Source organism: Phyllostomus hastatus, unplaced genomic scaffold, assembly GCF_019186645.2.
Source record: "Phyllostomus hastatus isolate PE091 unplaced genomic scaffold, TTU_PhHast_1.1 phas_contig_254, whole genome shotgun sequence".
In the NCBI taxonomy this organism is placed as follows: Eukaryota; Metazoa; Chordata; class Mammalia; order Chiroptera; family Phyllostomidae; genus Phyllostomus; species Phyllostomus hastatus.
In genome coordinates, this window is record NW_025333810.1 from 7,355,468 (window position 1) to 7,371,296 (window position 15,829).

The window sequence follows — 15,829 nt, forward strand, 5'->3', positions numbered from 1 at the left end:
TCTGAATTATATCACTAATTCTACATTGTCCTTAGAGTTAGTCTCATAAATCTCAGAATTAATATTTAACTAAATATATCTATTCCAACCATTACTTCAAGAAGAAATAGCTTATTTGCTAAAAGCTGGAAATGATAGAGAAAAGTATAAAATGTTTTTAGGAATCATTTTTCTCTAATTTAAAGCAAGACTTAAATTATTATTATTAGTTTTTTTTAGTTTTCTCTCCCTGGTGACTGGTCCCCATCTATATCCATCCCATTTTGAAATACAAAAACAAAAAAATAAATAAGTTAGGTGCATTTTAAATAAGAGAAGTGTTCTGTCATCTAACAACAGTTGAGGAAAAAAAAGCTTGCTTTCTTAATTGTTTTTTTGTGTTGCCAGCTGATTTTGGACTCTCCAAAATTGTGGAACACCAAGTGCTCATGAAGACGGTGTGTGGGACCCCAGGGTACTGCGGTACGCTCTTTAGTACTGATATTTTACTTTCATTGTTATTTGAAATCATTTTTATTTAAAGTTCTGAATTTTTAAACTCTTAATATTTCTATTTCAAATGCTTACAATTTGGTGTGTCTCCACAAGGAGGCATATATAAATGATACACCACCTCTTGTTCTTCATGAGGGGTTCTCTGATATCAGTTTTAGGGGGCCCCATTAGAACAGCAGGGGTGGAGGGGGACCCAGGGAGGAGGGGCCGGGTGATTTGCATCTGACTTTTGGGCAGTAGCTACTCTTTGACCCACTCAGGAGTGTAAAGACCATCACTGGGGAAGAAGACAGTGAAAGAGCTTTGTTTGTGTTTGGAATTAAAGCCACAAGTTCTTTGTCACTTCCCTCACTTACGAGGGAGGGGTGTGTCATTGGCTCAGAGGGTATCTAGGACAACATATATACCATGTATGAGGTAGTCAGTAATTCTCATTGATGGCACTGGCCTGGCCTCATTAACCTAAGGGCTTCAGGTGGGGTTTCCCCACAGAGTTCCCCAGTTTCTGAACATGGACAGAGCCACAGTCCTCACACCCTCTCACCCAGACTCCCAGGATGGTCTGAAGGTGCCCATGGATAGTACACAATCGAGTGACAGAACAATATCTGTGAATCCATGCCAGGTGAAACTCATGCATTTTTTTGTTGATGGCTAAATTAATCTGGCAACAACCTAAAGGTTGCAAAAATTATCAAACTTTTCTAAAGATTTTATGAATAGTGGATATGTCACAAATTAATTAAAATCCTAACCTGGAAAAGAGACAAGAGTACAAATTATCAGTCACAAGGTTAGCCATCATTTTCTTTTAGGATCAGCATCTTTTTACACAGAGCTTCCGTCACTCACTCATCTCTTCAGCAAAGTCGCCTGCTGTGTACTCAAGCCTGTGCTTGGCACCAGGGAGACACATTTTCAGCTCCCAGCCATACCCGAGGGGCTTGAAATCTGTAGGGGAACAGACATGTTAACTGAAAGGTATAGCACCTTAAGAAATGCGGTGTTATGTGCATGGAGAAGCCACTGTGGGAATGTAGGAAAAGGGTGGTATTTGGAGTCACCTGGAGTTACAGTTACTAAGGGAACATGGAGTTACCTTAGCCCTCCATGTCATCAGAAATAGACACATAAAAGCTACATAACTAATTCATTTTAGCAACTTCTGAATTCACAGAAATCAGACTGGAGAAGGGCAGTATGGCATCCACTGAAACAAATCCATTCTTAAATCCACAGAGTTTAAATGCTAGAAGAAACTTCAAAGTTTATTTACAAATACTCTCATGTTAGTAGGGTACAATGATAATGATTTCCCCAAGATTCCACATGTAGTACTTAGTGGATCAGAGAGGAGAATCCACATATCCAAGGGCCTATGAACAGAATTGTTGAGTTTCCTCTTTAAAAAAAAAGCAATATAGATAAATCAGTATAGTTTTCTCCATAGAAATATTTATAAGTTATTGCTTTTAGTTTAAAATATTTTTTATTTTAATTGTTTAAATCTCAAAATTATTACTAGGTTATTGTAAGACATAAAAATCCAAATATCTGTAACAATATTAGTAGCCTCATGCATTATTTCTCCCCTTTCTTCATGTTTTCATGTTCACATAAACTATTTGTAATTTTGTTATTAACTAGTTAGGTTTCCTGATAAATCTAAAATATTCCTTGATTCTCGATTATTTATACATTCAATAATTACACAGAACATAAGTACATAATTAAATGTACTTATACATAATTACACATTACATAAGTACATAATTAAATGTACTTATATTTCTATTAGATCTTCACATTGTGCCAAATATTCTTGTTCTGGATCTGAAGCTCTTCGAGGACAAGGGCTCTTTATTATAAGGAGTAAATTCAGAAAAATCAAAATAACTGTGGCTTAAACAAGATAGAGGTTGATTTTTCTCATGTTAGAAGTCTTGAGAAAGGCAGTCCTGGTGGATTCCACAGCTCTGGCGAGGCAGGTGTGATGCTTCTTAGTGCCAGGGATCTGGGCATTTTTCTGTCTTGCTCTACCATTTCTTAGTATGCTTCCTCATGGTCCAAAATGGCTGCTTGATATCAGCCATTATATCTGCATTCTACACAACAGGAAGGAGAAAATACTGAAAATGGCTGTACCCTTTCACTATTAAATAGACTTACTGAAGCCCTACATATCACTTCCATTTATATCTTATTGACTGGTGCTTAGTTACAGCCACAGGAGTTACAGCCACTGTACTTTGCACTGCCACAGGAGCTGGTAGTGTGTCCTAGAACTGGATATGTTGCTACCCCACGTGAATTCAAGGTCCTGTTACTAAACATGAGTATTGCACTAGACAACTGTTTATCACCACCACAAACTTAGGAGTAAGATTCCCATTCCTACAGGGGAAAAAGTGAAAACCATTGCACTATACCATGTTCCCTATAGGAATCTTCTTTGTTTCTTTTTATATATTTTATTGCCTGTGGCACAATTTGTAGACAACCTTCTCTCCTAATGGTGCCGTATGCACTTTTCCCTTTCTCTAATTCATGTGTCTTTATCCATCCTCCTCCTGTATTTCTTTCATGCCTCCACATCTCCAAGACTATGGGGGAAAAATGAACTCTGAATTTAGTACCACATGCCAAATGGGGTTGCCCATTTATGATCACTAGTTGCTTACCCATTGATAGGAGCATTGAAAGAGAACTGAGAAAAGAATAATAAAACAAATTAAGGATTTCCCACAAGAAAGCTGATAAGTAATTTAGTAATTGTTACCTAATACCAAACCTAATACCAAGTATTACCTAATACCAAGTATTCCAAGGAGATAGGTAGGTTGCAGTGATAATCCCCTGAGAATTGAACAGCCCTGCCATGCAGAGATCAAGAGGAGATTACATTAGTGTTCTCTCCAAGTCCTCCTCTGTGACTAAGAGAGAGCAGCAAACTTTCAAGGGCTTTAATAATAGTGATAAGAGCAGTTCTTTTTGCAGCATTAAAAAATGGTCATTCTATGAATGCATGATTCATTCATTGATAAAATGAGCATGGGCTGTCTAATAGATTCCATTCTAGACACTGAGGTTACAAGAGTAAATACAATATGGTCTTGCCCTTCAAGTATTTTCATGGGCTATGAAAGAAAGACCTGTACACAACAAATCAATGTTTGTTGTGGTATGTTTTTTATTTATCTAAGCCAAAGGTCATGGGTACAGCGGGGGTAGGACAATTAATCTTGCTTAGAGAGGTCTTCATGTCTATGGCCATACCACCCTGAACACACCCAGTCTCATCTGAGAGGTCTTCACAGAGGAGCAGCATTTAAGCTGGACTCTGAAGGATGAGTAGGAGTTTAACAAGTGAAGGGTTGGCCAGAGCATTCTTTGTCAGCAGGCACAGGAAGGGTCATGAGGAGTGGTGGCATCTGGAAGTTCAGGGACTGGTTATTACCTCATCACTGCATGACCAGAACATAGACTCCTTGGTATAGAGGATACAGATGGACTTGGAAAGGTAGGATGGAACATATTTGAAAGAATTTGTACATCAGTCTAAACAATTCGGACTTACTTCAGTAGATAGTATTGATCTACCAAAGGTTCCTAATCAGAGCCATATTTTTAAATTAAATCTGTATTTTATAAATACCCTGACAATTATGACAGACATATTTGAGGAGAAAGAGGTCAAAAGAGACAAATTAGAAAGCTGTTGTAAATGCTTTTTCTTGTCACTTACAAATAGCTTCTAAGCAGATAGTGTTTTTCATCTTCTCCTAATTCTAATTATTTATTTTTTAGATGCAAAATGATTGTGAAAGCACTATATTAGATGCTGGTCCTTGCTATAAACAAGCCTATCTTATGGATAATGCCACGTTATAATGAAGGCTTATTTCCCATTTATTATTTTTTCCCTGCAAATCCTTATCACCCTAGGGGCTATACAATGACAAAAGAGGGAATTGAGCGGTTGAACATTGTCAAGATAATCCTTCCACTCTGCTATATAGGTATAGGCTCTCCAGGAATGAGTGATTGGCTATATTATAAGAAAAAGAGGAGAGAAAAGCAAGAAAGCTGGGGTGGGGGGTGGGGAGGTGAAGAATTGAGATGGAAAATAAAAGTGCTTTGTGAACTCTGAAGTACTAAGTATGTGTATGGAATCACTTTTATAGGTTGAGGCAGGCTTGGAAGTCAAAAATGAGTAAATTCAATGTAATATTTATTTACCAGAGCATGATAAAAATTATATATAAACACATTTACTTATACATTCTCTTGACTCAAAAGGAAATACAATAACATATTACCCTATAGTGGGAATAAATGAGGGGGCAGGATTTTAAAAATATACCTGCGTATAGTAACACAGACCAACTGGAAAAGCTTAGGGCAAAACAAGGCATAGTAACATCAGGGCAAAGGAAGTGGATTACCTAGAACAGAGTAAAGATGCAGAGTACTGAATTTTTTTAAATTTAATATAATGATGACTATTTCTGTTTATCTGTCTTACCACCAGATCCTTTATGGACAAGGCTAAAGTCCACTGTGAGGCCCACCCTCAGTTCTCGCCCTTTCTCCCCTCACCACACATAAGTACCATCATCACTTTGGTGTGTGTCCTTGTGAGATACTTAGCTGGGGAGGAAACTGTCCATTTATAGATGAGTTGAAAATGAGATCCAAGTATAAGGCTGGTGAGAATCACTGTCCTCTGCAGGACACATGATTTTACACTCAGACTTTATGTTTAACTTAAAGTGTCTGAAGCCCATATAACTGATGGAGAGGGAAGAAGGTGTGAGCTTGTTTCCTTGCTTATAAGAGAGATTATATCCTAGGTCAGTTATCCTTATGTACACTGGAAAGTGGATGTTTAAGTGATTCATCAAGAAATAAAATAAGGAAAAGCCACCCATTCGATCTCATTCATTAAACCCTTTGCCCTAGGCTTTTAATACCAGAGGGTTCTCCTATAAGTAAATCTCAAAATAAAATCACAGCTGCTGTATGTTTAAGCAAATATTATTTCCTGGGAAATGTGCCCAGTTGAAATGAAACTCCAGACTAGAAAATTAAAATGTGTGACCCAGCTAAATGAAATCAATGACTAGTTTCTGAAATAGTCCATGTAGAATTCAACATGAGAGAAATTCTCGACTTCTGGTCATGATAGCAGTATAGGCAGACATGGCTCACCTCCTCCCACAACCACATCCAGATTACAACTAAAATATTATGGAACAACCATCACTGAGAACCATCAGAAATTGATTTGAATGGAAGTCTGACAACTACAGATTTAAAGAAACCACATCCACCCAGACCGGTAGGAGGGGATGCAGAAGTGGAATGGGCTGGTCCCACATCCACCTATGGTGGATAAAAATTCCAGAAGGATATCTCAGCAGTGAGAAGTCCCAGCCCCACACCAGGCCCCCCAGCCCTGGGTTCCAATGCCAGGAAGATCAATCCCCACAACCTCTGGCTGCAAAACCAGTGGGGATTGAGTCGGTAAACTTCTGGAGCCTCAAGCAGTTCCTCTTAAAGAACCCACAAACAAACTCACCTACTCAGACTTACTCCGTCTGAGCTCCAGGAAAAGGATAACAGCTTGAAAGGCACCAGGAGCATAAAAGAGAAACTCAAATGTCTGAGATCAAGGTGAGCAGAGGCCATTATCCCTTTTCTGAACCTCCCCCCACAACACACACACACACACACACACACACACACACACACACACAGAGCCAAGGGCTGGCAAGTTGGTGCCATATCTGAGACTCCATCAACCTGGCTAACACTGTTTGCCCTGCCCTGGAGATCCCCCAAGAATCTGCCCCACCGAACTTACAGGCCCACCGAAGCTGCTTTTCCATACAAATGGCTGGTCTTGGCTCATGCTTCACAACTTCCTAAATCCTATCAAACAAGCAACAGCTGGCTTCAGTGAGCCTCAGGCCCAGCACTAGCAGCAGCCAGTCTAGATTCACAGCTTGGCTTCACCTGGGAATCTCCAAGACCAGCACTAGTAGCAGCCATCTCAGATTGCTTTATAGCCCAGGCAGTATGGCCCCAGGAAAAACACAAGTGGGAGCTGACCTTGCCCTATAACACATGGGAAACCCCAGGGCCTGTGCACCCAGTGGACAGCTACAGACCACATCAGAGCACCACCACACTGGCCCCGCACAGCTAATTCTCCACAGGGGGCAGAGGGTGGTGGTCAGTGATCACGGCTAGTCCTTGTAGCTGACTGGCCTGGATAAATCCTTCCCATTGATCTGCCAAGAGCAATCAAGGCTCAACTACAAGAGGAAGGTGTACTTAGCTCACATGAAGGGCACACCTTGAGTACACAGCTTGGGTGATAGGGGAGGCTGTTTTCCTGTAGGACACCTACTGCATTAGGCCACACTACCAAGACACAGAGTCAAAGTATCCCCTACCTAATGCACAGAAACAAACACAGGGAGGCTGCCAAAACAAGGAGACAAAGAAACATGGCCCAAATGAAAGAATAGATCAAAACTCCAGAAAAAGAGGTAAACAAAATGGAGATAAGCAATCTATCAGATGCAGAGTTCAAAACATTGTTTATAAGGATGCTCAAGGGACTTAGTGAGGACTTCAGCAGCATAAAAAAGCTCCAGTAAGAAGTGAAGGATATACTAATTGAAACAAAGAACAGTTTACAAGGAAACAGCAGTAGAGTAGGTAAAACTATTAATCAAATCAATGATTTGGAACATAAGGAAACAAAAAACAACCAATCATATCAACAAGAAGAAAAAAGAATGCAAAAAATATGAGGATAGTATATGCAGCCTCTGGGAAAACTTCAAACAGTCCAACATTCGCATTATAGGGGTGCCACAAGGAGAAGAGAAAGAGCAAGAAATCGGAAATCTATTTGAAAAAATAGTGAAAGAAAACTGCCCTAATTTGGTGAAGGAGATAGACATGCAAGTCCAAGAAGCACAGAGAGTCCCAATCAAGTTGGATGCAAAGAGGCCCACACCAAGATACATCATAATTAAAATGCCAAATGTTAAAGATAAGTGTTAAAGAATTTTAAAAGCAGCTGGTTTCTCAAAAGAAACTCTGCAGACTAGAAGGGATTGGCAAGAAATATTCTAAGTCATGAAAAGCAGAGACCTACAGCCAAGACTGCTGAACTCAGCAAAGCTATCATTTAGAATCAAAAGGCAAATAAAAGCTTCTTAGACAAGAAAAAACTAAAGAAGTTTATCACCAGCAAACCATGAAATGTTAAAGGGTTTTATTTAAGAAAAAGAAGATCAAAACTGTGAATAATAAAGTGGCAATAAATACATATCTATCAACAATTGAATCTAAAAAACAAACTAAGCAAACAAGAAAAACAGAGACAGAACCATGGATACAGAGAGCATTTTGATGGTTGCCAGATGCGAGGGGAGTGTGGGAGAATGGGTGAAGAGGTGAGGGGATTAAGAAGGGCAAATAAGTAGTTACAGAATAGCCATGGGGATGTACCATATGTGTGGTACAGGAAATGGAGCAGCCAAAGAACTCATGACCCATGGACATGAACAAAGGGATGAGGACTGCCTGAGGGAGTCAGGGGATGCTGGGTGGAGGGGCCCGCAGGGGGCAAAATCAGGACAATGGTAATAACATAATCAGTAAAACATAATTTAAAAAATGAAAGAAATTCTCTACATCTTGCTGTTGGAAAAAGAAATTGGTTTAAAAAAACATCTGTCACACCGTGACTCCTGATAAACGTGCTACAATGCAACCATGTGATATTACTACCAAAATGTCTTAGTTTAGGTGTTTAAGGCTTAAAGTCAGTGGGTGTTCAAACTTACACCTGCCAATTACAGGAAAGAAGTATAGCTGACCCTTGAACTCTTGGGGCCTAAGGGTATCTACCCCCCACAATCAAAAATCTGTGTAAAACTTTTGACTCCACCAAAACTTAACTATAAATAATCTGCTATTGATGGGAAGCCTTACCAACCACACAAACTGTTAACATATTTTATGCATGTATTACATACTATATTCTTATAATAAAGTAAGCTAGAGAAGAGAAAATGTTATTAAGAAAGTCATAAGAAAAAGTAAATACATTTATAGTACTGTATTTTTGGGGCCAGTGTAATTCACACCCATGTTCTTCAAGGACCAATTGTACATACAAGCTGTTAGAGTAGAAAAGGAACTAATATGGTGATGGGTTAGATTATAAAATATATTTCTAATATCAATCATTTAATTCATTCATAAGTGTAATTAATTAAAATGTGTATTGATATTTCATATTTCTACCTGTCTATTCAAATTCTATTTTCAGAGTCCGGTGCTGCCAAGAATTCATTTTCACTTGGTTTTTGCCAGTCTTGTTATTACAGTGATAATTCCATGTGGTTGCCACACTGTAATATTTTAAAGAAATAACCTATTATTTTGGCAGAAATAACCAAAATTAAAGAAAATTTTCAACAACCTACAGTGAGGCAGAAGAGATTTCTACCACAGGAACACTCACTAATATGAAAAATTAAGGAATATTTTAAAAGAAATAAAAGTAAATATAAAATATAAGCATTCAGAATAGTTTCATAAAAGATGTATTTTGTGCCTTTTTAGGGGACTAAAAAGCTAAGGTAAAATACAAGCCATCAAATTACATTGACAATCAAATCACACAAGGGACAATCTTACCTTAGAATTAATTAAACACCCCCAGTGATGACTTTCTTTTTACTATCAACTTTTTCAAAACTGGAAGAATTAAACACATAGTGAAATGTCAGCTGCACTTTCTGTAACATTCTGTTTGACAGGCTGGTGTGCACACCAGGGACCCGTGGGAGCTGCTGACGACAGGAAGGGGGCAGGGAGGTGAGAGGAAGAAAGAGGAGGCTAAGCAGGCAGTCAGGGGTGCCCAGATCCAGCTCCTGTTCCCGACCACAGCCCTTCTTTGTCCCTGAGAGAGGCAGTGTCTCCAAGCCGTCATATGACTGTCCCAGGGGCATGCTTGCAGTGCCCGGTCCAAATGAATAAGTGCCAGGTGAAAGAAAAAGGAGGCGGGGGGAGCTGGGGACAGATGCAGGACAGTGGGGAAGGCCAGAGCTCACTTACTGTTGACCTTGCAGAGGACAGGACTCTGCAGATTAAATGTAGGCTTATTTTAAGTTGTCTTGGGAGTTTTAAGTCTAAAGGAAAATGAATAGCTTGAAGCCTTTGCATTGGTATGATACTGACCCAAACAATGTGTATTCTGTGGAAATTCAGTTGTGTAGGTGTTTGGCCCTTTTTAATTTAATAAAGATTTATTGAACTCCTATTACTCACCAAGCAGTGTTCTAGATGCTAGAAATATAACAGTGGGCGGGGGGGAGCAAAACTCTTCTGTTTAAGAGTACATTTTAGTGGAAGAAGACAAATAATAAACAAAATGAATGTGTTAATTAGATGGAAAAAGGTGATGATTTCAATGGGAGAATATAGAGTTGGGAAAGAATAGGAAGTGTTAAGAGCCTGGGTTGCAATTTAAGCAGAGTGATCAGGGAAGGCTTCACAGAAGAGGAAATCCAACAACAAAGACTTGAATGAACTGAGAGAAAGAACCAGCCATGTGGATATCCAGGGGAAGAACATTCCAGGCCGAGGGGACAGAGCACACCAACCCTGAGGCAGGAGCACCCTGGAGTCCTTAAGGTCCAGCGAGGAGGCTGGTTGGTTGGAGTGCAGTGACGAGGCGGGAACAGTAGGTAGGAGAGGGGATCAGAGATCCGACTGGAGGGATAGAGTTAACATTTACCAAGATGGGGAAGACTTTTGGAGCAACAGGTTAGACCTTGTTGATTTTGAGATGCCCGGCAGATATCCGAGGGGAGATGACATGTGCGCAGAAGGGTGTGCATGTTTGAAGACTGGGAGTGCAGACATGACTTTTGATATAAATGTGGGCATAATCTGTATAGGCCATTTAAAGTCATGAAACTGCCCAGGCAGAAAGGAAACAACTCAGATGGATCCCTGGGCAATACCATTAGGAGGCCAGAGAGAGAGGGAGAAACCACATTTGATATTCATAGATATCAAATAGTAGAGGAAGCTCCACAGGTCACAATTAGGAATTGTGAATGAAGGCTGTGAGGCACAGATTTGGAGCTCAATATACAAAACAGTATTTCAAGACCTAAAGCTGTCGGCAGTAGGAGAGGCTGCCTCCCTGGGTAGGAGAATGGCCACCAAAGCTGACTGACTCATCTCTCAGGACTCAGGGCTATCAACAAGGGAAGGGAAAGAGAGTCCTGCTCATTTTTGTATCACCCAGCCAGATGGATGGTGTGTGGTTTCTAAATATTAGCACAAAAGCTGTCTATGTAAGTTGAGGATTCTGGCAACCACTTAGTGAAATCAAAGCTAACCAAATATAATTTGGCCTGAGATGGCTGATAAAATCGAGTCTAAAGAGGTTCTTACCAATATCATCTCCTCACTTCTCCTGTTCCCTGTGGTTCGGAAACAGCCTTTTTAAGGCCCTGCTAATCCTTAGCTTCTAGCTCTCTATACCATAAATCATACTCTGTGCCCAGGGCTTTGTAACTGTGAGTGACTATTTTAAGTGCAGAACCAACCATGCCAGAGAATCCACAGTTCTGCAAGGCTCAGCTCTGTCGCTGCATGGGTGCGGGCGGAATGATGTGAGGGGAAGAGGTCAAAAGGACGTGCTGATTGATGGCAAGTGGGTAGAAGACTTGCTTAAAATATATTATTTGGGCTCTGAACACCCTGCAAAATGTTCCATTTTAGAATGTTGCTACAAAAAAAAATGAATAAAATAAAATAAAAAGTTTCAAAGGAATTAATACTGATAGTTATCAGTAAGATTCTCTGTCCATTTAGAGAAAAACAGTATTTGTCAAGCGTAGAGTTTGAATTCCAAACTCAGTCCATTTCCATTACTTTATGTTTGTATCTCCATGTACAAAAGACATCCTTATGTTGTGTTAACATCAGGATGAGTTGAGTTTATTTGTTTATGAGGCTTATTTATTTATAACCCGCCTCATCCCACAAACATGGAAAGGCACCTTTTCAACAGTTACTACTCCTGTGCTGTCCTGAGGTCTTTCTTCACCCATTTATAAGATTTATAGAAAAAGAGATATCACAGAATGCATGTGGCCCAGAAAACCTTCTTTAACAGGTCAAATAAAAAATAGTAAGTGAGAGGTGGACTGACTGATACAGTGTAGAAGACCAAGAGAGCCGAGGAGAATGGAAAGGATGAGTTAGAACATAAAACATTCATTTGTGTTTTAAAACATCCTTAAAACTTTTTCTTGATCCACACTAACAAGTCACAGATAACCAAAGTGACAGCATCCTCAAAGTCTCCTCAGCCCTTCTCACCCTTTCAAGCATGGCGTGCATGGAATTGGTAGAAATCTGAGAGTCATTGTGGGAAGCGAACAGACAAGGCTGCTCCTAGCCAGAGGCACCCCCCTCTGGAAACATCTCAACTGTATCCCAGTCTGATCCACAGCTTTGTCATAACACTTTGCACATTGCAGTGGACATTGCCTCTCTTCTCCGCTGTATAGCAAATATTGTAGTTGACAAAGTTTGAAAGGTGTGCCCTGTACTTGCTGAATGTATGCAACATTGTAACATAATCTGCCCCTCTGTGGGTGCTCTGCTGCCTGTAGGAGGCTGCCCTGGGTGCATCCTTCTCTGGTTTCCTAGGCCAAGTTAGGAACAGGGAAGGGGCAGAGAATCTCCAGGCACTGCTCTTCTGCTTCCAGCAGTTAAATCCCTCTCCCTCCTCCTTTCACACTGCTCACTCCCCAGAGGTCAAGTTTATTTTTTAAAATATTGTATTGTTTATGCCATTACAGTTGTCCCAATTTTCCTCCTTTCCCCATTTCTAACCCCACAGTCAATCTCCACACCATTGTCCACGTCCATGGATCCTTCATGTATGTTCTTTGACCAATCCCTTCCCCTTCTTTCATCAATCCCCACCTCCCCCTTCACCTCTTACAGCTGCCCATCTGTTCCATGTTTCTATGCTCCAGAGGCCAAGTTTAGAGAGACTTCTAGATGCTGTGCTGAATGCCAATGGATTTTTGTGGCCCCAAGAATCTCCAAATGCAAGACAAGCCTCTACAGTGAAACAAGTCCCACAGAGTTGTTTTCTCCCTGTAAGAGTAAAGACAGATTCAGGCTTTCAGATGAAAATAGATTTTCCCCGTATGCTTTGGATCGATAAAATGAAAACACAGAGAAGAATTTAAAAACAAACAAGGACCCTGACCTACTGGAACCTGTAGCCTGGCCTCAACCTTTCCACCGGGCACTCATCACACCTGGGCCCCACCACACACACCCGGCTGTGCACCAGCCACACTGACTTCTCCCGGGTCTCTAAGTGCCCCTCGCGCCTCCCTGCCACAACGTCTCTTCATGTGAGCTTTCTCCACCCGGAACCTCTTCTTTCTCTTTCCCCAACCACCACCCTCTCTACTTTTGCCTAGATAACTTTCCTAGGTCCTTTACACCTCAGATTAAACTGCTTTCTCATTCTGACTAAGTCAACCTTCTGTCAGAGACAGTCTCCCTACAAGCTCTTCCCATCACCACCTTGCATTTCTTCATGTGATTTTCTTGATCAACATCTGCCTCCCCCACCGCATTGTAAGCTCTGTGATGGCAAAGACTTGTTCTCTTTAACTCCCTGTTATTAACTTCCCCCAGCACCACCTAATACACTGTCTGTCATACAGCAGGCACTAAATAAGTCATCCATAATTTATTCAGCAATATGAGTGAATGAATGAACTTGTTGATTTCATTCACCTTAGTCTCTCTTTGATTTGTCTCTCTCAAAACAGTTAACAGTAGTTTGAAAAAGTTCTCTGATAAAGAATGCCACTCTGTAGTTCTAACTGAATAGGCGGGAAGGGATCATGAAGCTTATCTAGGGCATCGACAAAATGAAGGTACAATCAAGGACCAAAACCATCCTCTATTTTTCTTCTAGGGCTTCAGAAAAAGAGGGAAAACCTAGCACTGATCATCCCTATGTGTCATAGGCCATACCTGATTCTTTTTATTTGAGATCATTTCTAGAACTGGTTACAGTAATTTTCTTTAATAAATCAATATTCACTCCTATCTCTAGATGGACCCTCAATCTCTAGATATTGTGATTGTACCATGGTCTTATAAAAAAAATCAGCATTGTGAGGTCTCAGTGATGTATTGCTGAATAAATATTATAATTAGAGTTAGAATTTTTATATAATTTTATGTTCAGTTAAAATTGCTTTTTAAAAACGTATGCCTGGTATCTTGGCAATCTCAAAGCCATCTACCAAAACCACTCTGCATTGGAGGCTGGAGCCTGTTTTGTCCTGGGAGCTCTGCAGGATTTGGCGCCCAGTGGGCTGCGCCACAAACAGCAAGGTAACTGTGGAAGTGGGAGAAAATTTGGATCCACTTAAAAGATAGCCAGGAAAATCAGTAAGTTATTATTGACTATTTCAGAAAAGATGACTCTAGATTATTTTAAATTCATTCTAAAAAACCGTGTTACACTTTGAAATTATTTCCTCCCTCCATTTTGTTTGTTTGTTTGTTTGTTTTGGCAGTGAGGTCGGAGATGATATGAAGGATAACCAGATGTGCTTATAGCATTAAAAAGTGGACCAGTTGATATCTTTTCTTGAACTAAATTGGAAGTAGTCAACTATTTCTCATTCTAAGAAAATCACAAATTTGTAGAATCACCTGCAAGAACATTTGAAACCTAAGAGACTTAAAGCTCTAGTGTTCCAGAGCCTAAAATGTGTTCTAGAAAAGCTTTGACTCTTGGAAAGGGTTCAGATAAATTACAAGAGTGTGTTCTTCTGGCTCTGAAGTCAAGTTCACATTAACTAGTAATTGAAAATATAACAAGATAGTATGAATGTTATCTAATTGTGTCTAGGTTTTTTGAGTTTGTTCCACCCAAAGTTTTTATTATGATTAATAAGTATTATAAATCCCCCTTTAAAAATATTTTTATGAGAAATTCATTATGGACAAAAAACATTCTATATTCCTTTTGTCTCAGTTAGCCTCGTGATGGAGAGTTTAGCTTTTCACACCAGTCTACTCGCATTGCAGCATAATACTTACAAAGAAGTAAATTGCCTCTGGAAAGTAAGTTTGCACCAGTGCTTGAGGAGAGATCAGATATTACCAGGTCATATGAGAAATCTTGACACCCTATAAAGTAGATTCGAAAAGAATTCTGTTCCATGGTATTCACTTTTGGGGGAACTATGGGCCTGGGAGCTATGAAGAATGGCCAGAGAAAACACCTGACCTTTGTGACAATGTGCTGATCTCTAGACCACACAGGATGCGGGGAAGGTCTCACCAGAGCCAACAGGAAAGGTGCCCACAGAGCAGCAGATGCAGGAGGCATCCTGGCCGGGGCAGGGTTGAGGGGGCTACAGAATGGGAGTGCAGCAGGTTCTGTGGGTAGAGAGCTTGACCTCTCCTCTTGCTCCGAAGACGATCAGCGACTCCCTTTACCAGTATCACAGTAGCTTGCAGGTCAAAACTCAAAGTAAACTCAGAAATAGCCAGCCCAATTTACTTAGATTTTAGAGGTGAAAACCAAGACCTAGAAAATGGAAAAGACTCTCCCTTACGTATGTCACTATTCATGGTTAAATGGCAGTGTGGGACTTGGTAGCCCTTCGCTGCTGTGAAGACGGGAGCCAGGAAGCCACTCCATGTGCGGGTGCCTTACAGCTCCCCAACTGGGACAGCTCTCAGAGGCAAAGACAGGCAGTAGGAGCCCTCGTGCCAGTGGCAGCCTGACTTGAGTGTCTGATGCACTACGCTGTGCAAAGCCTTTGTGAGTGGGAGTTCAGTGTTGGGGCTGCTGGGGCCCAAAGGCACCGTCTGTGGGGTACAGATTGCTCTGGGAAATAAAAGCCAACCTGACACAGTGAATAGTGTTGGCACTGAGAGTGCATTTTTCTTAATTATGTTAATTAAAACTTAAAAGGGAATTTTTCTAGGAATAGTTTGTTTAAGGATGAGAAAAACGACTTGGCCCCAGATGCGATTCCTTAAAGGGTGCACCATGCTGGATGCTGCTTGGAGTGCTGTGCCTCACACTCCCATCTCACCGTGTCGATGCTTCCTCTCCTATAGTTTATGTGGCGCAGTTCCCATGGGAACGAGAATATCCCGATGGGGAAAGGATGGGGAGAAGCAGGTGGTGTGGGAATATTTCCTCCTATGAGTTAAATGCAGA

The 15,829-nt window shown here is 40.6% G+C and overlaps 1 protein-coding gene across 1 annotated transcript in view; it reads left to right on the forward strand.

Annotated features, from left to right (window-relative positions):
- The window catches only part of CAMK4 (calcium/calmodulin dependent protein kinase IV), a 192,732-nt gene that overhangs the window by 165,636 nt on the left and 11,267 nt on the right, over window positions 1–15,829 (forward strand). The window contains exon 8 of the mRNA XM_045837963.1: window positions 388–462. Within this exon, the coding sequence (XP_045693919.1) occupies window positions 388–462 (75 nt within the window). The remainder of the gene's footprint in view (window positions 1–387; window positions 463–15,829) is intronic.